The 26931-nt window shown below is 43.2% G+C and overlaps 1 protein-coding gene across 2 annotated transcripts in view; it reads left to right on the forward strand.

Moving 5' to 3' along the window:
• Lhpp (phospholysine phosphohistidine inorganic pyrophosphate phosphatase) overlaps nt 1–26931 on the forward strand; it is a 120879-nt gene that overhangs the window by 26670 nt on the left and 67278 nt on the right. The window contains exons 4-6 of one of the 2 annotated variants that reach the window (XM_003479819.5): nt 3021–3084; nt 3962–4054; nt 21980–22071. In XM_003479819.5, the coding sequence (XP_003479867.1) occupies nt 3021–3084; nt 3962–4054; nt 21980–22071 (249 nt within the window). The remainder of the gene's footprint in view (nt 1–3020; nt 3085–3961; nt 4055–21979; nt 22072–26931) is intronic. The other variant, XM_063244897.1, reaches the window with a different exon arrangement.

The following is a 26931-nucleotide window of genomic DNA, read 5'->3' on the forward strand; positions in this document are numbered from 1 at the left end:
TTTGTGCCGAGAAGTCTGCTACAATTCTGATGGGTGTTCCCTTGTAAGTGATCTGTTTCTTGTCTCCGATGGCTTTTAATATTCTGTTCTTATATTGGATTTCTGGAATTTTGATTATTATATGCCTGGGTGTAGCTCTGTTTGGGTTGTGGGTGTAGCTCTGTTTGGGTTGTAGGTGGCTGGGGTCCTGTATGCCTCATAGATCTGAGTATCTTTACCTTTTGCTAAATTAGGGAAATTCTCCTGGATTATTTCTCTGAATAGCTTTTGTAGTTCATTTGTTTGTGTCCCTACTTCTTTTATGTTCTTAATTCTTAGGTTATAGATCCTATCTTCTAGCCTTTGTATTATTGCTGTTTGTTTTCTTGTTATTTTTAAGAAGTTTTTCATTTCATGCTCCCACCTTACAAATCTGTACTCCAGTTCAGATAATCTATCCTTAGTTTCTTTCAAGCTGTTATGCCAGCTTTCAATAGAGTTTTTAGTTTCCTGGTAATCTCTTTGAACCTGCTTCATGTATTCTAAGTTTTCTCTATTTTCTCCATTAAACAATTCTCCCCTTTTTTTCAGTTCTTCCATTCCACCATCTGTTTTTTCTTGGGGGGGGGGTGCTTAGCATTTCTCTAACTATTCTATTTATTCTTGCTTTATTTCATTAAATATTTCACTCTTGAACTCATCTATGAGGCTCCGGAGATAATGCTTTATGTCTGTTGGTGCCGTGTCTGATATTGCATGTTTTCTGTCTTCATTCTCTTTTGCATTTACCTTTCCTAGATCAGTGTTCTCAGGATTGGGGACTGAGGACCTTTTCTTATTGCTACCTCTTCCCATACTTTTTGTTCCTTCCATACAAGCATATATAGGAGGGCCAGTTTTTTTTTTTTTCTCTTTGTGTGTTACAGTTTGTTTGAATCCGCCGTCTAGGTGTTCCCACCCACTGCAGTGTACTAGGGAGACACATACCTGGGCAGCCTCTGCTGGGCCCACCCGTCCAGGTCAACCTACAGAAGGCTTCACTGCTTTGGTACACCTCAAGGCACTGGGACCTGGTTTGGGCTAGCCTACTGGATCTTAGTCTGAGGTGTCACCAGGCCAAGCACTCCCCACCAATCCTGCTTGAGAGGGGAATATGCGACTAAAGTCACTGCAGCATCCTGTTCTGGCTAGTCTGCTCGTTCCCAGTATGTCCTCTGTTGGAGCCTCCTAGTCTATGAAACGGTCCCCGTTCCTATCACTTACTGCAGGTTGATGCAGGGCTCCCTGCAGTCCCGCTTTCAACTTCATTTGGTTCCTGCTATCAGAGATTATCGGATTATCAGATTCCTGCTATCAGAGCTTTCGCGTGTCTCTCCCCCTGCTGTGACGACTGGGACGCAGCAGCGGCAGCAGGAAATTCAAATCACAGCTTCCAGAGGCGTGGGTTCCAGCTTCTGTGCTGAGATTTTTATCTGTTCCTGTTATAGCATCAGGACTGCATTTCCAGTTGGTTTCTCTCAGCTTAGTTCGTTCCTGGGTCAGCAGGGTATATATCCCCTTGCTTAGGACTCCTCACACCGCACCATTCCTGGATTCTAAGCTGGCATTCTCAGAGAGCCTCCGTGGCTGCTGTTATCTGTCCACCATGTTCTCCCGGATGTCTCATTCACTGATTCTTTAAAACTGTTATATAAGAAACACAAACTATAAATACAGAGCAAAATAAAATCTACATATAAATAAGGAGCTAGATCTTTTGCAAATGGAAAGGAGACCAAAAGATGGAGGGAAGGGGAAGAGAAGAAAGGGGAAAGGAAGGAGATGAAAAAAGAATTGAGATGTGTTACATATCTGTACACATTCCTCACGAGGAATGTAATCATTATACACTGCAAACCTGTACTAATAAAAAATAAAAATTAGCCAGGTGCAGTGGTACACACCTGTAGTCCCAGCATTCAGGAGACTGATGCAGAAAGACCACCGTGATTCAAGCCCAGCCTGAATTACATAGTGAGACCCTGTCTTAAAAAAAAAAAGAAAAACAAAATTGAAAAGAAAAAAATTATTTTCCCCAAAATGCTCTCCCTAGCTAGGGAAATTCTCATAATAAAGTAGTTTACTTTGTTATTTTGTCCAAAGTTCACAGTAATACATGAGGCAAGTTGTTAGTTTCATCTGTTTTACACCTTAGGAAAGTGAGGCCCCGAGGCTTAAGCAGCCTGAAATCACTATGGAAAGCAAAGAGAGAACTTGGGTGCTGAAGTCAGCCTGCTTCGTGTGTCTCTCTCACCAGACTCATCTTTAATGTCCCTAAATATGAAGGGCAAGGGATAGGAGAAGAGAAACTGACATTGTGGGTGACAGAACACTAATAATTCTAAAATCAGACCCTTCTCATCCTTCTTGAGTTTCTTTGAGTCCCATGTATAGAGCAGCACAGGTCATGCCGTCCTCTCCCCTTCTTACAGTCTGGCGGTGTTGCCCAGAGAGCCCGGGATTGGTTTCCCATGTAACCAGGACCACATCTGCCCCGAGGCTACGGCCAGCTGCTGGGAAGCACCATGGTGCTCACAGGAGCGATGCAACCATCTGAAAAGATGTCCCTGGGAGTTGAGCCACCTCAGGCTCCACACGCAGGGTAACACATGCTTGTCTTCTCACGAAAGCAGCTGGCGCCCACGAAACCTGGCACCTCGCTAATAGGCAGGGCGGCAGGGTGCTGTGGAACTAATGGAGTTTTCTTCTTTGGGCAGCAATTAGGGGTTAATTATTAGCAACTAGGGGTTTACCATGATCCCTGGGCCTCCTGTCCCTTCCCAGAATACATGTCACTTATCTTTCTCTGTGTTAACAGCTGGATCCATCTCTCTCCAAGGGTTCCTAGTTAATCATTGTGTGGGGTCCCTTCAAGGCTGGCAGCAGGATGACCTGTGGATCCCTAGAGCTTCTGGCCCCACTCTCCGCCTTGCTGACGTCCATTGGTCACTCTTAGCATGCTATCACCTGCAACTCACATTGTCGCTTCTGTTCTTTTCTAGGCGCTACTACAAGGCGACTTCGGGTTTAATGCTGGACGTTGGAGCCTATGTGAAAGCACTTGAGGTACTGGCCCTTCTCTCAGGGCTAGATAATGATGATATTTTAGATCTTTCTGGAAAAGAGAGTGTATCTAATGTTCAAGGGTCCCTGCTGGCTTCAAAGCAGGCCTCCCTGTTTGGGCTTCTAGCACTCATTCTCTTCTGAGATCTGGCCTCTTAGTTGCCTCCTTATGCTAAGTCCTCTGTCCCTCATCTGTCCCCTTCCCCTCTGCTCTGCCAGTGCACCCTGCCAGCACACTCTGCCACTCCTCTTTGCCCAGTAGCTTCCATGGGCTGACCACCGCAGCCTCCGTTCTGACCCTGGTCATCTGCAGTACCTCATGCTTGATGTGTCCTTATTGACCGCTTTCTCACTCCTCCCTGCCAGGCACAAGGCCATCTCTGATCAAGCCTCTACCTCACGCTGACCCCTACCTCCTCAGCTGTTCCCTCCTGAGACTCTTGCCCTGGTCAGCTCAGGACACAGCTCGCCCTCTCACTGCAGCAGCTCCTGCCTGCCTGCACTCAGTGGGGCCAGATGGGCAGATAGGTGGTTGGACAGGGCTCTGGACCTCTCCTAGGTGGGTCTGTGATGGAGCTGGAAGTGGGGTTTGGGGTGAGCCAGTGAACTTGCAGCTGAGTGAGCAGATAAGAACCCTGGTCTTGTGGCTGTGTTACCCGTGGGACACTTCCCACGGTGAGTGGGCCTTTGAGTGGGTGCCAGTGCTGGTGGTGGATGCTGCAAGCATCCCAGGCAGCCCATTGTGGACTCAAGATGTTCACGCAGCATCCGATGTCTTCCAGGCCTGACCTTTGGGGACACATTGAGGCAGTCTTTCTGTGTTTGGACACCTATCTGGTCATGATCCTAAACCCATGCTGTTTCCTTCTGTCTCTCTCAGTATGCCTGTGGTGTTGAAGCCGAGGTGGTGGGGAAACCTTCCCCAGAGTTCTTCCAGAACGCCCTGCAAGTGATGGGTGTGGAGGCCCACCAGGTACGAATGGGCAGAACTTCCTATTTTATTGTAAGAAATTTCAGAATTTTAGAAGCAGAGAAAACACTGTGTGTTTGTCAACTAGATTCTTTTTTTTTTTTTGGTACCAGGGATCAAACTCACAACCTTGTGCTTGCCAGGCAGGTGCTCACACTGCTAAGCCCAGCCCCAGATTCATTTTTGGCCTGGTTTACACACATTCTCTTCTTGTCACCCTTTTCTTTCTCTTAAAGAATGTACCTTTTTGCTATCATATTTTAAAGCAAATCTCAGTTAGTACATCCTTTCTTATTGTTGCATGCCTTTTAAAGCCAGTGGCATTTTGCATTTAACTACAAAGCATTAGAACCCCTAGCAGTGGTCAAGAAACACATGTGAAGAAACCTGGTGTCATCGCTCAGTAGTGAAATGCAAATCCAAACCCAAGCCATCCTGTAAGATGGCTGTTAAAAAAAGAAACGGAAAATAACAGATATTGGTAATAATACTGAGAAAACTGAAACTCTCATGTGTTGGTGGTAGAAGTGTCAGAATACCACTGGCCTAAAAAGAGTATTTGGTAGTAATTCCTTAGCATTAAACATGGAATTTAGCACATGATGCAGCTGCATGATGCACCTCTAGGTATATATCCAGGAGAACTGAAACATGTTCAAACAAAAACTTGTACATGAGTGTTTATGGTACCTGTGTTTATAATAAGTAAAAGGTAGAAATAATTCAAATGCCTTGCCATTACCTGATGAATGGTTAAACCAAATGTGGTCTGATTCATCTATAAAAAGGAACAAAGCACTGACACATATTATAATGTGGATGAAGCTTGGAAACATTGTACTAAATCAAGCAAGAAAGCTGGTCACCGAAGGGCACATAGTATGCAATTTCATTTGTATCAAATGTCACAATGGGTAAGTCTGTAGCAAAAGAAGGCAGATTAGGAGCCTCAAGGTGTGGGGAAACTGGAAAGTGCTTCATGGGTGCGGGGACCACTTTCTGGGGAGATAAAAATATTCTGGAACTAGATAGTAGTGCAACATTATGAACAGACTTACTGTCTGCAGATCAAACACTTAAAACTGTCACAGTGATGAATTTTATGTAATATGTATTTTTACTTCTTTAAAAACTGTCTTTAAAGATCAAAGTAATTCCTTGTTATCTAATGCCAATCTGTATTTAAATCTTCCTGTTTGCCTGAGAAGTGGTTTTGTGTGTGTGTTTTCCTTTTTTGCGTTGCTGGGGATGGAGGTCACACATGCTAGGCCAGCACTGTACCACTGAACCACACCCTTAATCCAGAAGTGTTCTTTCACAGTTGACTTGTTGGGATCCAGTCCAAACAAGGTCCATACCTTGCATGTGGTTGTTACATTTCCAAGACGTCTTTTGTAACACTCATTGTGGGACATTTGAAATATCTGCACAGAGGGTATACATCACTGAGCTTCAGTGATTAAAAATCAGTATCCACCTTAAAAGTGTTTTTGGGTTGGTAATATAACTCAGTGGTAAAGAGCTTGCCTAGCATATACAAGGCACCTCAAAAAAAAAAAAAAAAAAACGAGAAAGGAAAGGAAAAAAGTTTTAAACTTTCCTTCTTTTTGTTTTTTGAGATAGTCTTTTTGTTATTGTTGTTGTGTTTTTTGTTTTTTGTTTTTTTCTTTTTTTATTGGTACCAGGGATTGAACTCATGACTGCCTGCTTGCAAGGCAGGCGCTTATGCCGCTGAGCTAAATCCCCAGCCCCCTTGAGACAGAGTCTTGCTATGTAGTTCAGGATGGCCTTGAACTCACTGTGTAGCCCAGGCTGACCTTGAGCTCACGACAGTACTCCTGCCTCAGCCTCTCAAGTGCTGGAATTACAGCTGTGCTATGTCCAGCTTTAACTTCTCATTCTGAAGTAATTTTATACTTACAAAAAAGTTGCAAACTTGGTAGAATGAATTCCCATGTGACCTTCACCCTTCTTACTCAAATTTTGATGCTTATGCCATATTATAGAATGATCAATCCAAGATAATAGATATTTTGATACTGGACAACTGGTTCAGAAACCTTATTCAGATCGCATCAGCTGTACACTGATTGCTTGGGGGAAGGGGGGCATGTTGCCCTTAGCATTTATGTCCCCTGATGACCTTTACTCTGAGACATTGAATCTCTCTTGGTCTTTGCTGGCTGTGACATTTTTGATGCATGATGGCATCAAAACATTCTACAGGCTATCCCTCTATTTGGTTTCCCTGATACTTCTCTAAGCTTTAATGTAGATTATGCAGTTCTGACAGGTATCACATGGGAATGGTACCACGCCCCTCCTTATACCATTTTATTCCGTCATTAGCAACAGTAATGACAGAGCCATCTTCTAGGACTCTTCCTGTGAAGTTACTATTTGTCTCTTTTAATAAATATCCTAGAGGAAGATACTTTGATGCTATGTGAATATCCTCTTATCATTTTTCTCCTCCTAATTCAAGTATCCTTCAGTAAATTCTTACCTGAACCAGTGACTACCATGGTGTTTCCCAAACGACATTTTGTTTTTTCCATCATTCTTTCCCTTTTCTTTCATTTGTGTTCTTGCTTATATCAGCATCAATCGAGGGTGTTTATTATATTGTATTTTACAATTTTTATCTTTTTTTTTTTGTCTTTTTCCTTTCTATCTGTACTGGGGATTGAACTCACGACTGCCTGCTTGCAAGGCTGGTGCTTATGCCACTGAGCTAAATCCCCAGCCCCAATTTTTATCATTATTTTATTGCTCAAATTGTTCTATATTTGGCTAGTGGAACATCCTTTAAGTTTTGTTTTTGTTTTTGTTTTGTTTTTTGTCTTTCTCATTTTTATCAGTACCAGGGATCGAACTCACGACCGCCTGCTTGCAACGCAGGTGCTTATGCCACTGAGCTAAACCCCCAGCCCTACGTCCTTTAAGTTTAATAGCCACTCAGTTAATCTGTTTTCCCACCTACTCCTCTCCCCTGCATTATTTTAAATCAAAACCTAAAATTCCTCAGTCATCTATAAACCTTTGTGTATATCCCTAAAAGGTAGGGGTTATCTTAAAAACATAGATAATACCATTATCATATCTATATACAATGAGCAGTAGATTTTTAATATCAAGTGTCCAGGCATTGTTTTGTGGTTTTTTTTTTTTTTTTTTTTTTTTTTGGTACCAGGGATCAAACTCATGACCTTGCATTTGCCACGCAGGCGCTTATGCCACTGAGCTAAATTCCCGGCCCTCGTTGTCCATGTGCTTTGGTCTTATAGATGTTTTATGTTGTTTAGGGTTTGTTTAGGTCAAGATTTAATTGAAGTCCTTGCACTATGACTGGGTATTGAATTTTTAAGTGTGTTAATCCCTCCTTTTGTTTTTCTTCTATCTTTGAAGAAGAAGCCTTTGCCCTGTGGGATTTGCTGGGATCTGGGTTTCACTCCTTGCAGCTCAGTGATTCCCTGTAACATGCTCCCTGCTGTCTCCACTGTCTCTGTGTTGGTAGAACCCAAAGCTTGGTAAGAGTCAAGTTCAGTTTTTGTGAGAAGATTCTTTCCTCCACGGTAGTGTGATCCCCCACTAGGAAACACAGGACAGCTAGTGTGTGTGTGTGTGTGTGTGTGTGGTGTTCAATGCTGTTAATGAGCAGGGGCTACCTCTACCAGTGCCTTAAGGGTCACAGAATGATGTTGTTTGGATCCTATCTTTCCTCTTTCATTTTTACTGTGGGTTACTTATGTGCAGATAAATTTCTCATCAGCTACTTGTTACCTTGAGGCTCATGTGGAAATCACTAAGTAAATGCCTGTTTCTCTGCCTTTATTAGTTTTCAAAAAAATGAGTTGCTTCTCTAGCATTCTTCCAGGGTGACAGATGAGATTTTAAAATCACACATATCATTACAGACTGATAAGTTCACACATATTGGTGTGTTTCAATGCATTGCAGTTATTATCTTACTGATGTTCCAATTATTTCAGGTTGGACCCATGGGACCCTGCTCCATTTGGCCTGCGGGTCCTTCTGACCTGACCCCGCGGTCCCTGGGAGGGTCTTCACTGCCTGTTACGACAGAGTGCTTAGACTTGCCTTGTGCATTTTCTGAATTTGGTCAGGATGCACTTCCTTTCAAGGAGCTTCCCTTAGTTGTACTTTCAATGGGAAATAGTACTGAAAAATCTGAATTGGGATGTCAGCAGATCTCATTGCTACTGGGTTCTTCTGATAATTTTTAAGCGTTTTTGGCCAACAAGGCTTAGAAAAGCATATATATTTAAATACAGAACACATCCTGAGTTCATCCTGAAGTTTCCAACTAGGATTCAGGCCTGTGGGTTTGTATTAAATCTCTACCTTTTATCTGTATTTCCCTTTTCTTTGATAGAAACTTTGGTTCCCGAGAATGTAACATAATCATTTTTCTTGCTCCAACTTGTTACACGTATGAATTTTGAATCCCAATACATGCTGGGTAACAGAAGCAAGACCCCACCAGTCCTGTCGCTACTGCCAGTGCCACTGCAGCTTGGTGATTGCCACACCACCACCAGCACGGTGCACTGTACAACCGTCCTCGGTGATGTGACACTAATAAGAGTATGTCATGAAACAGTGGCGCAGGGAAGAGTTGTGGCAGTTCTTTCCCTTTGTAGCAAATTCCTTTTAGAGATTTATGGCCAAAATATTTTATTTTAAAGCTACAAGGTATAATGCCGTTTTGCACAGTATTCCCTCAATTAGGTCCTTTTTGAATTCACTTTAATCCTTAGAGAATTGTTTTATTAACACTTAAATTTGCTTCATAATTATTTAAAATGCTTATGTGGGTCCCACGTCAAATCCATAAGACAGGGCATATTCAAAGCAGTGTAACTCCTGTGTTCCTCCTTCCGTTCGCTCCTACCACTTTCTCATAAGGAGCTACTGAGCTATTTTTATAAACACGGTAGCTTAGATTTCCTTTTTTTTTTTTGAGACATGATTTCACTATAAAGTTAAAGTGTCCTTGAATTCTGTGTAGCCTACGCTGGCCTTGAACTTGTGACAGTTCTTCTGCCTCAGCCTCCTGAGTAGTGGGATTATGAGCATCTATTCCCATGCCTGGTTTTCTATTTTTAAAATACAAGCAACTCTGTGTATACTTATATCCCATTGGCAGGATGAAATTAGCCTAGTATAAGTTCTTTTCTGTTTGTTTGTTTTGTTTTTGGTACCAAGGATCGAACTCATGACCTTGCACATGCCAGGCTGGTTTTTGTGCCACTGAGCTAAATCCCCAGCTCTTTGTTTAGTTTTTGAGCTAGGGTCTCACTTTGTAGTTTAGGCTGGTCCTGAACTCACTATGTAGCCCAGGCTGGCCTTGAACTCATAGCAGTCTCCTGCCTCAGCCTCTGGAGTGCTGGAATTACAGATGTATACTACCACACCTGGCAAAACGGAATAAATTTCTTAGGTAATTTGTAAAAGAGTGGCAGAAAGGTTAATGTAATCTGAGTGTAAAAACAAGTCTTTAGGGACTTGGGGTGTAATTCAGTGGCAGAGCCTGTGCTGAGTGTGCACAAGTCCTGAGTTTAGTCCTCAGCTTCCAAACAAACAAACAAACAAAAAAAACCCTGATATTTAAAGATATTTAGTAGTATAATCACAAATGTCTCAGCACTTCCTTCCAAGGAGCACCAGACAGCACCAACATACAAAACCCTGCTGCTACCAAGAAAATAAAACCAGAAGGAGTTGAACATCCAGACAAAGTGTTTGGTTTGGTTTGCATAATTCATCTTGGGTGATTCCTCCACTCCTTTTTCTTCTTTGTGGCATTTTTTTCAGTTTCATTTACAGTCAGCATATTTCACAGTCTGGAAGGGAAACTGCCTTCATAAGGGTCCAGCCAACCCAGGCTGCTTGTTTGTGGATGTCAAGGTGGTGGAGTACGGGGCAGGGATGGGTGGTTAGGTCTCTGGGTTCCTGACAATCACTATAGTTGTTTGGGTTTGGTCCCCACAGCTGTCCAGTGCACCATGTACGTCTGTGCCCCTGGGCAGTATGGAGTTGTTCTTTCCAGTGGCTCCAGCACACACGGCAAAGCTGTACCTTGTTTATCTCCCTCACTGTGATCTGTCTTCCACTCTCAAGTGACAATTCTGCTTTCCTCTTGACAAATGGTTAAGTAGTAATTGCACTTTCATAACTCCCCCAGCCTGCTGTTTGATGAAATGCACATCATTATTATTTGAGTCCCAGGATGTGTAGACATTTTGAAGCAGCATTTCAAAAAAGGCCATTACAGATTAACTGTGTCTTACCTGCAAGCTTGTTATTATTCTCTGCTCCTGCACTCTTATTTTTAATGAAAAACATCCATGAGGAACTGTTTAGCTGCCTGAGTGCCAGGCTGTGCAAAGCTTGAATTTTTCAGGCTACTCTAATCAATAAAGTTATCACCCATCTTTCCGTTGACAGCAGCTTCTTCCTGAGACCCGCATTGCTTAATGCTACTGAGGAGCGTTCAGCCCACACTTGAATGGACATAGCTCCCAAATCCAATTTTCATTCTAACCTTTCCTCAACAACCTAGAAATAATGGAGTGCTGGAATCACCCTAATAGATTGGGAACTTAAAACACTTGAAGATAATCAGGCCCTTGCCAGGGTCTACAAATCAGGAAAGAATGGCACACCTTCAGGATTCCTTCTACAAATGCCCAGTTCTCATGGTTGAAGCTTCTGATTCAGTGCGTGGTTGTGTGGCTTTATCTAAAAGTTCAAATGGTGAAATGGTTTGGACAGTTTTCCATAATTGTCAGTCCTGTTGCTTGCAGATTGTTCAGGCTTAACGTGGGGGCTGTACAAGCCAGACGTGCAGGGGCCAGTTTCACAACCTGAGCCTGAGACTTAGAAAGGAAAGACCAAAAATGTGCTGAGTGACTTGGGTGCCATGCATTGTCACCATTTGTGTAATGACACCCTTATTCCTGTTCCCTGAGGAGTACTTAGGTCTCCGTCTAATGGTTAAGATAGGCTTTCTTGAGCATGGTGCTATTGGCATTTTGGGGTCTGATCATTCTGTGGTGGGGGGTTTCTTCTGCTTTGGAGGATGCTCAGCAGCATCCCTGGCTCCCACCCACCAGGTGTGCCACCTTCATTCCCAAGCTATGAAACCAGAAGGGCCTCCCCTGGGAAGAATCACAGCATTAAAGGAATAGTCACAGAGAAGTCAACCATTGAACCCAAGATCAATTTGCTGATGTGAAATGAAGCTGAACTCATACCATCGCCTTCCAATCCCCACCCCAGCTCTCTCTGCCACTCCCCAATTCTCTAGAATGGACTGAGTGTGTCAGAGTTTCTTAACTTTTATAAATGAAGTTTGAAAAGACATATTTAGTAACACAACAGCATTTTCAACTTTGAAAAATACTAAAATATGTTATTAGCAGAGTGCAAACTATAGGAAATACAGTCACTCAAGATTTTAGATGATGAGTGTAAGCAGATGTGGTGATTTTTGTGGGCCCCTGATCTCAGGATAATCTATTAAAACTTAGGGCAGAATGCTGGGCATGGTAGCGTGCCCCTGTAATTTCAGCATTCTGGGAGGCTGAGGTAAGAGGATTGAAAGTTCAAGCCCATCCTGGTTAACTTAGCAACTTACCAAGATCCTGTCTCAGAATAAAAAATAAAAAAAGGGTAGGGATATAGTGTAAAGGCCCTGGATTTAATCCACAGTACAAAGAAAGAAAAAGAAGAAGAGCAGATACCAGGAAAGGAGGTGCTCGCCTGTAGCCCCAACTATATTTTGGAGGCTGAAGCAGAATATCATGAGTTCCAGACTAGCCTGAGAAATTTAGCAAGATCATGTTTCAAAATAAAAGAAGACTTCGGATGTAGCTCAGTGGTAGAGCACTTGCCTAGCGTGCCTGAGAGTCTGGGTTCAATCTCCAGTAATGTCAAAAAAAAACTTCTTTTAGATAAAAATTAAAAAGAAAATGACCTTTGGCTTCATTTTCCCTATGTTTGCTTTTGAAGTTTCTAACATAGTTTTTTATACACAGTTCTTTGATCCATTTTGAATTGATTTTTGTTAGGGTGAGAGATAAGGATCTAGTCTCAATCTTCTGTAAATTTTCCTAGCACCATTTGTCACGGAGGCTGTCTTTTCTCCCATGAATATTTTTGGCTCCTTTGTTCAGAAGCATATGGCTGTAGTTGTGCAGATTTGTGTCTGTATCCTCTATGGTATTCCTTTGGTCTTCGAGTCTATTTTTGTGCCAATATCATGCTGCTTTTGTTACAATGACTTTGTAGTGTAACTAAAATTGGGCTTTGTGATTCCTCCAGTGTAGCTCTTTTGGCTTAAACTTATTTGTCTATACTGGATCTTTTGTGTTTATGTATGAATTTTAGGATTTTTTCCTAGTTCTTTGAAGAATGTCATTGGTATTTTGGTGGGGATTACATCAAATACATAGATCACTTACAGTAGATGGCATTTTGACAATATTCTGCTACTCCATGAACATGGGGCCTCTCCATCTTCTTGTATCTTCTTCAATTTCTTTCTTTAATTTTCTGGAATTTTTATTATAAAGGTTTTTCATGGTATGTCCATGGATAGATCCATCCCTATGTGTTTTATTTTGTGTGAAGCTGTTGTGAGTGGAACTGATTCTTGATTTCTTTCTCACCTAGTCTTTTTTTAATGTATAGAGCCATCGATTTTTTTAAGTCTTTTTGAATAAGATGCCAACCGATATAATAGCAAGAGTAAAAGATGGAACAATATTAAATTAAAAAGATTCTATATGATAAGGGAAACAACTAAGAGTGAAGAGACAGTCTACAGAATGGGAGAAAATTTTTACCAGCTACTTTTCTGACAGAGGATAAATATCAAGACCATGTAAGGAACTCAGAAAACTTTACACCAGCTCATCAGATAGCTCAACCAAATAGCCCAGTGGGCAAACAAATTGAACATCCATTTCTCAAAAGAAGTACAAAGGGCCCATCAGTACATAAATGAAAAATGTTCAACATCTTAAATTCCACCTCTCCCTAGTCAAAATGGCTGACATGTAGAATACAAACAAACAAATGTTAAAAACCAGTTAGTGCTAGCAAGGATGCTGAGAAAAAGTGATACTTCTACACTGCTGGTAGGGGTGTAAGTTATAATACAGCCACTATGGACAGCAATATGGAGCTTTCTCAAAGAAATAAAAATAGACCTACCATTTGACCCAGCCATGCAGTCCTTCCTTTGTACCAGAACCACATCACATGCTGTGGGGATCCCTGCATACCTGCGTTTACTGAAGCACAGTTCATAGCAGCCAAGATAGAGAAGCAGCCTAGATACCAGTGAGCAGATGCATGGATAAACGGAATGTGATATATATATATATATATATATATATATATATATATATATATATATGGAATGTTCCACCACAGGAGCAAAGAAATCCTGTCATTTGCAAGAAAATGGCTAGATGTGGAGACCACCATGCAGAGTGAAATGAGGCAAACTTAAACAGATATCACATATTGTCTCTTATATGTGGGGGGAAAAAAAGACAAGAATGTAGGAAGGAGCCTCTCAGTAGGCATGAGGAAGGGAAGGGGACGGATGTAGCTATGGGTTATAGGGAGGTGGACATGAGAAAAGTACATTTATTGAAACCCTTCTTCCTCCCCCCAAAATGTGAAATTGTGGGTATCAGGGGAAGGAAGCACGATGGGGTATCAAAATGATCAAAATAGCATGCAAAGATGAATGAAATCTGTATAACCAATAAAAAAAGAGTGAGGGAAAAAAGAAAATGAGGACAAAGTGTGTAGATTTATCCACAGAAGACTGAGCATAATAAATGAACATAGCATTTTATTCCTGATTGTCAGGCCATCAGTCTTAATTATAGAGACAGTGTGTGCCCTGGGTGGGGGCCACTTGAAGTTTCTCTTCTGTGGCCTCCTCCCCCTGATATTTCCGGTTGAGACTCCTCTCTCTGGTTGCCCTGCACTACCCCTAGTTGCATTCTCTTTGGGCATCATTGAAGGGGTGACCTGGCTGTGCTCCTGGCTGAGGCTTGCTAAGCCTGTGTGCATTTCCAGCCCTAGGAGAGTGAGGGCCAGGAGCAGATACTGTGTTTCTGCAGCCTAGCTAGAATCCGATGCCCTGGCCCCAGCCACCGAGCCCCCAACACCACCACAGCGGGACTGAAACCAGGGGAAGTTTCAGGAAGTACCTGCTCTGGAGTTATCTTTGCAATATGTCTCAGTCACAAGGTGCCTATAAAACCTCTTGGCAATTTTTCTTAAAATGGTTTCTCCTCTAGAGCCTTGTTTAATAGATTTTATTTTCTTCTCAAAACACAAGTATTTTTTAAAAATCTGGTTGTGGAGTAACTCAGTGTTTCCTGAGGAAGATTTTAAAAAATTAGAGAAGCACAAGAAAGTTCATCATTCCACTACCCTAGAATAGCACAAATCATGCTTAATCTTTCCAAACCTTTTATGTCTGTGTATACATTTGTTTTTTTTTTTTTTTTTTTTTTTTTTTTTTTTTTTGGTCTTTTTTGTTTTTATCGGTACCAGGGATCGAACTCACCACTGCCTCCTTGCAAGGCAGGAGCTTATGCCGCTGAGCTAAATCCCCAGCCCTTGTGTATACATTTGAACACAAATTTGGAGTAATCATGTATCTGCACCTGAAATGTGATTCTTATTCTTAGTATTTTATTAAAACTAATTTCCTTTGCACTTATTAAATATTTTTACAAGGCAGTTTTTGTGGCCATGTAGTACCCTATCGAATGGATTACCACAGTGTTTACTCTGCCGTTGGACACTGGCTGCATCTAACTTTCTTATTAGACTTAACCTTGGTGAAAACCCTGTATGTGCACCTTTTTGTGCAGGTCTGATTTTTCTCAGGCATGCTGTGGGTCCGTGATGCCCACTGCTGTGTCGGTTTACTTTCCTGACGCTCATGTGAAAGGCCGCTTGTTTCTCCGCATCCTTAGGAACCCCAGTTCTGTTGTTCCCGTGTTGTGGGAAGCAGTAGTACTTGAGATGTTCTGTTTCTTCCTCTCACTTTCCCTCTGCCTTTCTACACCCACCCCCTGTCCCATCCCCGTCCCCCTCCCTGTCCCTGTCCCTATAGCACTGGGAATTGAACCTAAGATCTTGCACATGCTAGGCAAGCTCTGCCTCTACACTGCACCCCCAGCCTCCAGGTTTCTAAGGGACTCTGGAGGTGAAGGTCTAATCACCTCCAGACCTCTCTTTGTGGGGTGTGTGCTCCTAGGGTGGGCGGTTCCACCCCTCCCTGGTGCTCCCTGGCCCATGCTAGAGAGAAATGCCTCACTCTGGAGAGTACTGAGATGGCTAAACACTTCATGAAAGGTGGTCTTTCTTGGGAAGCACTTTGGCCTAAAACCCTGCCACTCGTTAAAGTAGGTTCTTCGCCTAGCACCTAGTGCAGCAAAGAGGAGACCTAGAAGGCAGACCCAAACCAAGAAGCCTGGACTCCCTCCAGGCTCTGGATTTTCAGGTTCTGTGGGAGTCCGACTTTTCGGTTTGTGTCTGACTTCCCTCTGCCATATCACAGTCAGAAAGGAAGTGAAATCCAGGCCTGACAGGTAGAAGCTTTTTTTTTTTAATTTCCCCTGACAGCACACCTCTTGACCTCTATCTTCTTGCCAATGATTTTTTAAATCCTAAATGATTTGGCAATAATTGCTCCTCCTGGCGTGATTATTGCCCTTCACCGATAGTAAATCTGTGAATTCCCCGGGGTCCTGAGTGCATTTTGGTATGCAGAGCCCGCAGGCTGGCCCAGACAGGCTTCGCTGCTCCCTGTGGCTGCACACCCCCACTCCCTGTGTGGTGGCCCCTGTCCCCACCACCCTCACAGGGAACTGGGGCTTTGCCTTGATGCAGACATTGTTTTTTTCAGGCCAAATCCACAATGCTGTTCCCTCCATAACAACTGTTCCAGGGACCAGTTTTTTTCTGGTTCTGTCTCCCTGGCCCATATCCATCCATGCCCAGTCCCACAAGTCCCTTCTGGAAGGGGAACTACATGTGCACATACACATTTTATTTTTACCAGACCATGACATACAATATGTGAAACATGAAAGTGCTAGGCATGACGTCTAATACATGCAAGATTCATACCATTTCCAAGGAACCCACTAGTACAATGGTCCCTAAGCAGTGGAAAACACAGTCCTGAGCTGGGGCACCTTGGATGTTCATGGGCTGACCTGACGATTTCGGGGAAAGTCCTTGAAAAAGGTGAATTAGAGTATACCTGAGGCTGGACCTCAAAGGCACCTGACAGGAGCTCAGGAATCACCTGTGTGTGGCACACTCCAGTGCTGTCCCACTTCAGGGAGCAGGTGCTACTGGCCAGTTCTTCCTTGGTGATTTGACGATTTCTAAACAGCTGTGTGGAAGACTAATAGTCAGAAAAAATCCCACTCATATGTGCTTAGCAGTGTTGTCCCAATACCAGGCATCCTAGAAAAAAATTTCAGCTTTTTACCATATCTAGATACTTGCCATGGCTCTGGGTTACTTAAAGCTTCTTTAAACTAATTTTGTTTTTTACTTAAATAAATGTATTTTCAAAAGAACTTTGGATCATTATTGTAAATGAAAAGCCGGAATTTCTCATTTACCATAACCAATTTAAAATAAATAGCACATTATTATATTATTTATGGCCTTGTTCTACCTAGAATTAAATAGTCTACCAATGGCACACGTAACATCCTTTGGGAAACATAGGCATTAGGTGAAGCAAAGATCAGAGAAAATTAGTGAGATGTATAAAGTACAAAGTAGTCACTGTGGAGAAATGGAGCTTACTGTAAGTTCCTTGCCTGTCTCTCGGGGACTCGTGGCTACTTGCAGTTGGCAGTGTTCTCAGCATCAGTAGACACCAGTTTCCTCTCAGCTTTCTCTCAGGGTCACTGTCTCCCTGGCTTCCCTGGTAGGGACCCTTCAGGCTGTGTGTGTGGGTGATGAGATGAGGAGCCTAGGCTGATTGTAAGAAAAGCTCTTGTTCAGCCCCGTAGCCTCCCTGGCTATGGGGGCAGCACCAGCTGTGCCTTTCTCCTTTCCCCAGCTTCTAGAATCCTCCAGTCTTATTTTCAAATACAAGTAGCTTCAGGCTTACCGACCTGTAGTTTTTGGAGTTCTGTCCATGGCCTGCCCTGGTGAATGGGTAGTTAACACACATCCGGTGAATGTTCCCATCTCTCCTCTGTGCCTCACCAACCTAGTTGACCACTCCTTCCCTTCAGATCAAAGCACAAAGCATCATGTCCCCTGGAAAGCCTTCCATGACGACCACCAACCCAATAGGCCCTCACAACCTCCTGCGCTTTAATCACAGGCCTCATCATGTGTCTTTGAAATTATCTGATTGACATCTGTTTTTCATTACTAGACTGGGAGCTCCACAAGGATGCGGACCATGTCTGTCTGACCCACACTTTGTCCCTACTGCCTGGCCCCATACCATGGCCCACACAGGGCTCAGTACCAAGATGCCAAGTACTTGGGGACAAAGAGTACCTGTATTAAAGTATGCAGACAATCTCCAGTATTATCAAATCAGAATTTTCTCAATAAAACGTTCCTAATATTTTCCTTTTATTATCCAGGCACTAGGGTAAATGCTTGACATGTATGATGTAACTACCATACCTACAACACACATTTTACAGACTGAAGCAGAGGCTTGCTATAGATCACATAGGTAGCAGAGCTGGGATTCTGTCCTCTCTGTCTTGGCCAGTCTGAGACTGGAGCTCCCTCTGTCTGTTCTGCTTTCATTTCCATGGCCTCCCATCTCCCTGGGTGGAAGGCATATTATTTGGATGCTGTCCTAATAGGTCAAGCTGACATGGATGGGCCCACAGTAAGTTAAAATTTCCATCCTATGAGTACTTTATGGTCATTATTTTTTTCTTGATGTTGGTTAATGTGTTTGCTGATCAGTTAACTCTATCTGGCATCTGCATTCAGAGGGGAAATTTATGGAGCAACTGTCAGTTTTAAAGCCTCTGTCCCCATCAGTATTTGGTACATACTCTGGTTTCTCAGTCTAGCCATACCGAGGACATTCCTGATTGGTCTCAAGAGCAGATCTGCAACATGATTGATAGAGCACTAGTCAGCCTTCCACTAGCAGAATGTTCGAAAAGCATTTTGAAGCTTTTAATTAAAAGTTTGTGTAGGTCTGGGGATTTACCTTTGCAGCACAAGCGCCTGCCTGGCAAGTGAAAGGTCATGAGTTCAATCCCCAGTACCAAAAAAAAAAAAAAAAAAGTTTGTGGTAGAGAGATGAGAGTAGCTACTTTTTTCTTTAAAAGTATATAGATTCATATAGAAAGATGAATAAATTTAAATAAAAATATTAACACAGATGAATAGGGTAAAATAAGGCCCACATGATTAAGGCCTTGGCAACACCAAAGTGGGTTATTCTAATCCCCCACTCTTCACGGGTTGTGTTGTGTGTGGTCTCCAGTGGACTTCGATTTAGATCGTGATTCAGTCAGTTGATCACCAAATAATTACTATCACTAGCTCAGATTCCCTGCCTTGACAGGGCTCGTGCATTTCTGGAGGAGGGAGATAAGTGGACCCTATTGTAATATATATATATAGTTCCCCCTAGGAACTGGAGTTGAACCCAGAACCTCACACACGGCTAGGCAACTGCTGTACCCCTGAACTATATTCCTAACCCTTTTTATTTTATTTTAATTTTTTGTTTTATACTTACTACATTTGTGATACATAAAGAATACATTCATCATGAGGAATTGGTACATATACGTATTGCATCTTAATCCTTTTTACTTTCCACTCTCCTCCTCTTTTTTTTTTCATTTACTTTTTCATTTTGAGCCAAAGTCTTGCTAAGTTGCCCAGGTGAGCCTGGAACTCTCAGTCCTCCTGCCTTAGCCTTCCACATAGCTGGTGCTATAAGGGTGTGCCTCTGTGCCTGGTACATCATCTGTTTTGAACAGTAAACTATCCTGTGCCTGGATGAGGTATGGTTTTTTTTTGTTTTGTTTTGTTTTGTTTTTTTGATCTTTCTTGGACTTGGTGGTCATTAGGATATTAAATCTGTGGGTTTATAATTTTTGTTGAGTTTTGAAATTTTTCAGCTATTATTTCTTGGAATATCTTTGTTTCCTGTCTCATTTCACTTTCAGGGACTCCAATTAGTATACATACTAGATCCCTTGAGCACCACAGTTCAGTGATGCTCTGTTCATTGTTAAAAAATTGTCTTTTTTTCTCTGTTTCATTTTGGATGGTTTCTATTGCTGTATTTTCAATTTTATTAGTCTTTTCCTCTATGGTATCATCTTATCTAATATATTTTTAATCCTGATAGTTTTCATCTCCAGAAGTTGGATCTTTTTCTTCTGTCTTCCATTTCTCTGTTTAATGTTTAGAACACACAGAATATAATTGTGAGAATTGTAATGTTCTTATCTGCTAATTGTCAGATCTGTGTCAGTTCAGGGTTAGTTTTGATTGATAGATTTTTCTCCTTGGTTCTGATTATATTCTTTTATTGCATGACTGGCAATTTTTCATTCAGTGTGATTATGAATTGTACCTTTTCAGGTGTTAGATACTTTTATATGACCTCAAATATGTTTGAGGTTTGTTCTGGGATGCCACTAAATTACCTGAAAACAGTTTGACCTCTCTAGATCTTGCTTTAAAACTTTGGAAGCAGCACCAGGACAGGGTTTAGTCTAGGACTAATTACTCTCCACCAGCAAAGCAGGATGCTTCTTAGAATGCTATCCAGAACTCTGAATTACAAGATTTTTCAGCCAGGCATGGTGGCATATGCCTATAACCCCAGCACTCAGGAGACTGAGACAGGAGGATTACTATGACTTCAAGGTCAATCTAAACTAATAGTGAGAAAAGCCAAAAAACAAGCAAACAAAAATTTTCCACTCCAGTTAGTGAGAACAGGCTCAACCCTACATGAAGTCTAGGCTCTCTTTCTTTCATTTTTACTGTGTGCGTCTTTCTCAGGCCTTAGGCATTTCCTTCCTCAAGTGTGATTAGTAGTTTACTGGATACCTGAGGGGACCTTCTGTGCACCCCTACAGTTCTGTGACCTGTGGAATCATGCTGCCTTAGTCTCCACAGAATCTTGGCTTCATCTCCTCAGTTTTGGGGCATTATGACTTCGATATGAAGTACCCCCCACTAAAGAATTGTGTATTGAGGTTTTGATCCTCAGTGCAGCAGTGTTCAGAGGTGTCTCTGCCTCTGGCTCTGACTGACTGACTCTGCCTCTTTCCTGTCTTTCTGCTTCCTGGCTCACATGAGGTGAGCCGCTTTCCTCTGCCATAATGTTTCTGCCTGAACCCAGCCAAGGCTGGACTGAAACCTCCGAACCTCTGAGCCACAGATCTGCCTTTAAGGTATGCCAGGTATTTTCCCAGCAGTGAAATGCTACCTAGTGCTACAGAGTGTCTGCTGGGCTTCACCCAGGGTTTCCCTCTATTCCTCAGCCCACAGAGACTAAGAAATAAACAGGTTAAAAAATAAATTTACATTCCCATAGTTCCAGGGCCTAGAATTCTGAGATTGAAGTACCAACAAATTCATTTCCTGGTGAGGGTGCTGTCATAGCTTGTAGGGCATGGATGTCTTAGTTTTGTCATACTATAACAGAGTACCTGTCATGGGCTCATTATCAAGAAACTCATATAGGTCATAGATTTGGAGGTTGAATGCAACAACTCCATCCATTTAGCCTCTGGTGAGGACACCCTTTTTTTTTTTTGTCTTTTTCCTTTTTATCGGTACTGGGGATCGAATTCACGACTGCCTGCTTGCAAGGCAGGCGCTTATGCCGCTGAGCTAAATCCCCAGCCCCTTGTGAGGACACCCTTGCTGCATCACAGTGCGGTGGAGAAGCAGAAAGGGAAGCAGCTCTGTGTGGAAGGGGCCAAGTGTTTTAGAATAGTCTCACTGTGTAACTACCAGCTCTCTCTCCCTAATTCAATCATGAAAGCAGAATCAGTCTCTTCTGAGGGTGGAACCTCCATAACCCAACCACCTCTCCCCACCTCTTACAGACTCTGCCATCTCTTTTTTTTTTGTCTTTTTCCTTTTTATCAGTACCGGGGATCGAACTCACGACTGCCTGCTTTCAAGGCAGGCGCTTATGCCGCTGAGCTAAATCCCCAGCCCCATGACTCTGCCATCTCAACATCAACATGCTGGGGACTATGCTTCCCACACATGAGCCCTTTGGGGCATAAACTGTATCCAAACTATAGTGGCTGCCTCCTTGCTCGTGGCCTTTTCTCTGTGCTCAGGGAGTCTATCTTAGGCTGCTTTTGAAATGCTGTCAGCACTGTGAGTCCTTCCTATGTGTATATTTTGCTGTTGTGTATTGTTTTGGTTTTGACACATAATAACTTCACCTTTGAAAGAAAAACCTTTTAAACTGTAGATTACAAAGATTTTCTGGAGAGTTAATCAGCTTTTACAGAACCAAGGGTTTGCAGCATCACCAGGCTACAGAGTATTTAGCATTAGGTAAAGTGCAGCCTATGTTCAGGTGAAGGCTGGGCGCATCAGCATCCCCCCTTGACCTCCATGCACCAAATCATTTTGACACCTGCTGATTGATTTTAAAGTGTAAAAATGTATACCATTCAGAACCACAGCCTGAGGAGACAGCTAGGAGATATATTCAAGGTACTGACAATATTATCTTGTTAATTTGTGTGATGGTAGTTTTAAACATCAAATCAAGCAGTTTATTATGTCAAAAAAGATGAAGAAGCACAGGAATAAAATTCTCCTGAACTCACTGCTGCGCGTATTTCACTGCCCTGACAGGCTGTCATGATCGGGGATGACATTGTAGGTGACATCGGCGGTGCCCAGAGATGTGGAATGAGAGCACTGCAGGTGCGCACCGGCAAGTTCAGGTCAGTGCCCGTGGCCGGGTCATTTGTCTGCTCTTCTCCACAGCGTCCTGGTGAGGCCTTATTCTTTTTTGCTGTCCAAAACAAAAGGGGCTTTTCTTTCCAAATACACAAACAGTATCTTAATCACTTTTCCGTTGCTGGGACAAAATACCCAACACCCACAACCTGGAAAGAGAAGGTTTTTTAATTTTTAATTTTTAAGGTTGCTTCGTTTTGTTGCATGACCAGCATTCCATGGAAGAGCTGACTTTAGGCATAGGCAGGAAGGCAGTTCCTAGAGATGAGACGTTCGTTTTGGCTCACAGTTTCAGTCCATGGCGGGCTGGCTCCAAGGCAGAGGAACGTGGTGGAAGGGCCTGGAGGAGGAAATCTGTTCACTGCATGGTGGTCAGGAAGCAGAGAATACAACCCCCAGTGAACCTGCCTCTTCCAGCTAGGGCCCATCTCCTAACTGCACATTCAGCTGTGAACTTCTTAGTGGATGCATCTTCTGACAAGTACAGCGCCCCCATGACCCAGCACCCCCTAAACACATGAGACGTTTGGGAGGCATTTTAGCTCTAAACCATAATATGCAGTTACGTGGACATTCACTGCTTTGCCTGTTCCTGACTTCTAAGGAGGGGTTTGACTGACCTTCTAACAGAAAGCATATTTCCTCCTGGCTTGATGTGCAGTAGTAAGGCAGAGTCTTGATAGAAGGTCTGGGTTTTGAAATGTGAATATGTATAAAGTGCAAAGATAAAAAGACAAAAACTGTCTTAGATGCTCTCTGCCAGGGAGGAGGGGCAAATTTGCCTGTGCTTCTTTTGGCAACGTGTTCAGAGCCTCCACTGTGGTGGAAGTCACCAGTGGTGGCCCTAGTTGTCCTCTTTCTCCTTTTGCTCCGCCTTCTCTGGTCCATGAGCTGCAGAGATCACAGACTGGTGTTAGAGTTGCTCGGGAACAAGACTTCCATCTGAGGGGCTGGGGATTTAGCTCAGTGGCATAAGTGCCTGCCTTGCAAGTGTGTGGTCGTGAGTTCGATCCCTGGTACTGATAAAAAATTTTAAAAAAAGACTTCTATCTGGAAAAACAGCTGAATTCTGTTTACCTTGTCAGAAGCCTGCTCTGTCCTGAGCAGGTCACCATGGGCACCTGCTGAGGGTTGTGAGTACATGAAGCTGTCCAGGCTTTGGTTCACTTGGCCCTTGAGGATGTCTTAGACATCAGAGCATTGCCTTGTGTGGGTTGGATGGATCTGACTGTACCCTTCAGAGAACGTACAGATTTGCAGGTTCTGGGTTAAAACATGGTCAATCAACAACTGGTGTCTCATCTTACTAAAAAGCTTTTGCACAGCAAAAGAAATCACCAACAGAGAGAAAAGAAAACCCACAGAGTGGGAAAAAATTTTAGCCAACTGCCCCTCAGACAAAGGACTTCTATCTCAAATATATAAAGAATTGAAAAAATCAGCCCTCCCAATTCAAACATCCAATCCAAAAATGGGCATCTGAGATGAATACGTACTTCTCAGATGAAGAAATACCAATGGCAAATAAATATAGAAAAAATGTTCAATATCACTGGTCATTTGAGAGATGCAAATTGAAACAGCACTGAGATTCCGTCTCACTCCAGAAAGAATAATGGCTGTCATGAAGAAATCAACCAATAATATATGCTGGCAGGGCTGTGGGGAAAAGGGAACCCTTCTCCACTGTTGATGGGATTGTAAACTGGTGCAACCACTGTGGCAATCAGTGTGGAGAAGCCTGAAAAAACTAGGACTAGAGGTCCCATTTGACACAGGTATTACCCTTCTTGGTGTCTTCTCAAAAGAATTAAAAGCATTATATCACAATGATATTATGCACACCCATGTGTGGTACAGTTTGTAGTACCTAAATCTTGAGAACAACCTAGTTGCCCAACAACAAATAAAAAAGATGTGGGTTTTAAAAAAATATAATGGAATACTGCTCTGCCATAAAGGAGGATAAACTTGAGATATTTATCACTCAATGATGAACCTTGTGATCATGCTCTTTAAGTGAAATAAATCGGACACATGCATGTAAATATCACATTGTCTCTCTGGTGTGAGAAACAAAGTGTAAATAAGAATCAAGTTGTAAGAACCAAGATATTGTGAAGAAATTATTCAAAAGGAAAGAGGAACCAGGGAGGGGGAGGAGGAAAGGAAAGAAGAAAAAAGAAGAGGTGAGAAAAGGAGGATAAAATATAAGCAGAGCTTTGTGAATAAGGAGGGAAAGAAGAATTGAAGGGAGAAGAGGGAGATGGGAGGGGAAAAGACAGATCACCCTGTACAGGTGCAAACTCCCTGTGATGAATATGATCACTGTAATATGAATATGATCATTGATATACCTGAATTGTACTGATAAACTTACGTAAATTAAGTAAAACACAAAAAAAAACATGGTCACCCAGGGGACTTGGGTTTGGGCATGGGAAGGAGGTCAGTCGTGTTTTAACTGAGTGATCTACTTGGGCAAAGTCAGAGTTAATTAGAAGCCTGGCTCTGGCTCTAGGGTCTCGTAGGTGAAGACCTGTGGGCTTGGGGTCACAGGGTCAGGAAACCCAGTCCCTTCTGGTCATCTTCTGTACCTTCTCAGAGTGGGACTCCCCCGCCAAGCTCTAACACACTGAAATGGGGACCTTCTTTCTTTCCCAGGGCCCAAAGTGGGTAGTCTCCTGGCTCCCCTGGTTATGTGTGGCCTGTGGGAATGAGGAAGACCCCATTCTCAAGCCATAGAAGCATTCTCTCTGAGAGGCCAGCCCACGGCCCTGTCTTTGTCTATGCTGCTGTAAGAACACGTAGGCTAAGGAATTTAAAAAGAAGAGGAATAGCTTCTCACATAGTTCTGGGAGCTAATAAGTCCAAACTAAGGTGCCCACAGGTTCTTTTCTGGCTCCAAGATAGCACCTACTAGCCAGGTATGGTGGTCCATGCCTATAATCCCAGCCCTCGGGAGGCCGAGGCAGGAGAATCACAGTGAGTTCAAGGCCAGCCTGGGCTACGTAATGAGTGCAAGGCTGGCCTGCACTACCAAGTGAGACTGTCTCATAAAACAAAACAAGATCACACTTAGTTGCTATGTCCTCCAGAGAGGAAGAATGTTGTGTTCTCTTACGGCAGAAGAGAGAAGCTCTTCTAACAATGCCATTAATCCTATGACCAAACACTTCTTCAAGGCCCATCTCCCCACACTTAGCATTAGGAGCGAGGTCTCCACGCCTGAATTTTGGGGGGCACATTCTGACCAAGCAAGGCCTCAAAGTCCCTAATCTCACCTTTGCCTCAGAGTGGCAGAGCCTGACCTTGCCATTGCTCGCAGGCGAGGTGCTCCTGGCTGAGGACTAGTGCTTGGCACCCCTCAAGTGTGTGGTGCCTGTCCCTCTTGCACGGCACTGCCCCCTCCCCCAGGCCAGCCCAGTGGGAGCTTAGTGTGCACCTGACTGCAGAGTGTGAGAATGATGCCTGAGCAGAAGGTGAAACATAAGAACTGTGAATGTTGCACACAGGTCTTCCTCTGGGTTTTGTGGGGGGAAACGATTTTTCTTGATTAAATGTCTGTTTGGAATCTTCGTGGCCTGTGTAAGCCAGGTGCCCCTGTATGCTGAAACAGCACCAGCCTGCCACTAGATGGCGGAGTCTGAAGAAGGGCCCACCCACAGGAAGGAAGTCGACCAATGAGCTGCCCAGCATGAGGAGGCTGTGCTCCCCCGCCCTTCCAAGAATTAACCCTTTTCAGAGTCCTGTTACCGGCATCGCATTTAAAGGAAAGTGTGGGGAGGGCTGCGAATGTGGTTTGCCTAATATGCACAAAGCCCTGGGTTCTATCCCCAGCACTGCAAAACAAAAACAAAAAAACTCCAAAAGTAAGTGATGTCTGCCTGACAGAGTTTGCTCCTAGATGGGTAAATTCCATGCTCAGTTTGCTAAATCCTTCCAGACATGCATCTGCTAACATTTGGGCTATTCATTTTATGAAAATGAGATTATATTGTTTGCAACCTGCAGGATTTTTTTTTTCCTTGAACATATTTATGGCAATTTTCCCTGGTCATTCTTCCTCTTTGCAGACACCTGACAACATGCCGCCTGTAAGTACTCATGCAGGACTTGGTGCACACAGCCTTCAGTAATGGCCAGTGGTGATGCTGGTGTTGCTGCTGAAGTGAGGGATTTCCATCTGGCTCTGGTGGGAGAGAGTGGGGCTTGTTCTGACTTTTGCTTTGTTTGTAAGAATGCAGAGCTGCCTTTGTTATCCTGTGGCACAGAGGGACAGGAGTCTTGGTTCATGCAAGGTAGGGACCGAGTCAATTATGTGGAGGCCACAGGGCAGGAAAGGAAGGCAAGTTCTGTGTATGTGAATACTTGTGTGCTAAAGGGACAAATCTCCCAGCAAGCGGTGACCCTCTAGAGCCTCACTATCCAATACAAAAGCTTCAGATGGCAACTAAGGGCTTGAAATATCGCTGATCTAGATGGGATACACTGAAAGAGTGAACAGCATGCCAGGTTTCAGAGACGAGCAGGAAATAGACTGGGACTGAGCTCACCAGTACTTTCCTGCATCAGCATTTTCTGTATCAGTGTTTTCTATATCACTGTATATTTATTTCACCAATTACTGTACTTTTTATTAATATGATTACTGGGAAAAGTTGCCTCCTGGAGGGGAAGCTGTCTCGTCTTGCACTGCCCCTTTTTCCCTCCAGATGGCACTGTAGGTACATGAACGCACTCTAGATGCATGGACGCTCCCTCATGGGGCCTAGTGCACAGCATGGCTTAGACAGCAGGCTACAGGGCAGCCGTGTGTGCCCTAGCCTTAATGGGACTTCACT

This window comes from Cavia porcellus, unplaced genomic scaffold (assembly GCF_034190915.1).
Source record: "Cavia porcellus strain 051 isolate PalLab524CR breed Dunkin Hartley unplaced genomic scaffold, mCavPor4.1 scaffold_2, whole genome shotgun sequence".
Lineage (NCBI taxonomy): Eukaryota > Metazoa > Chordata > Mammalia > Rodentia > Caviidae > Cavia > Cavia porcellus.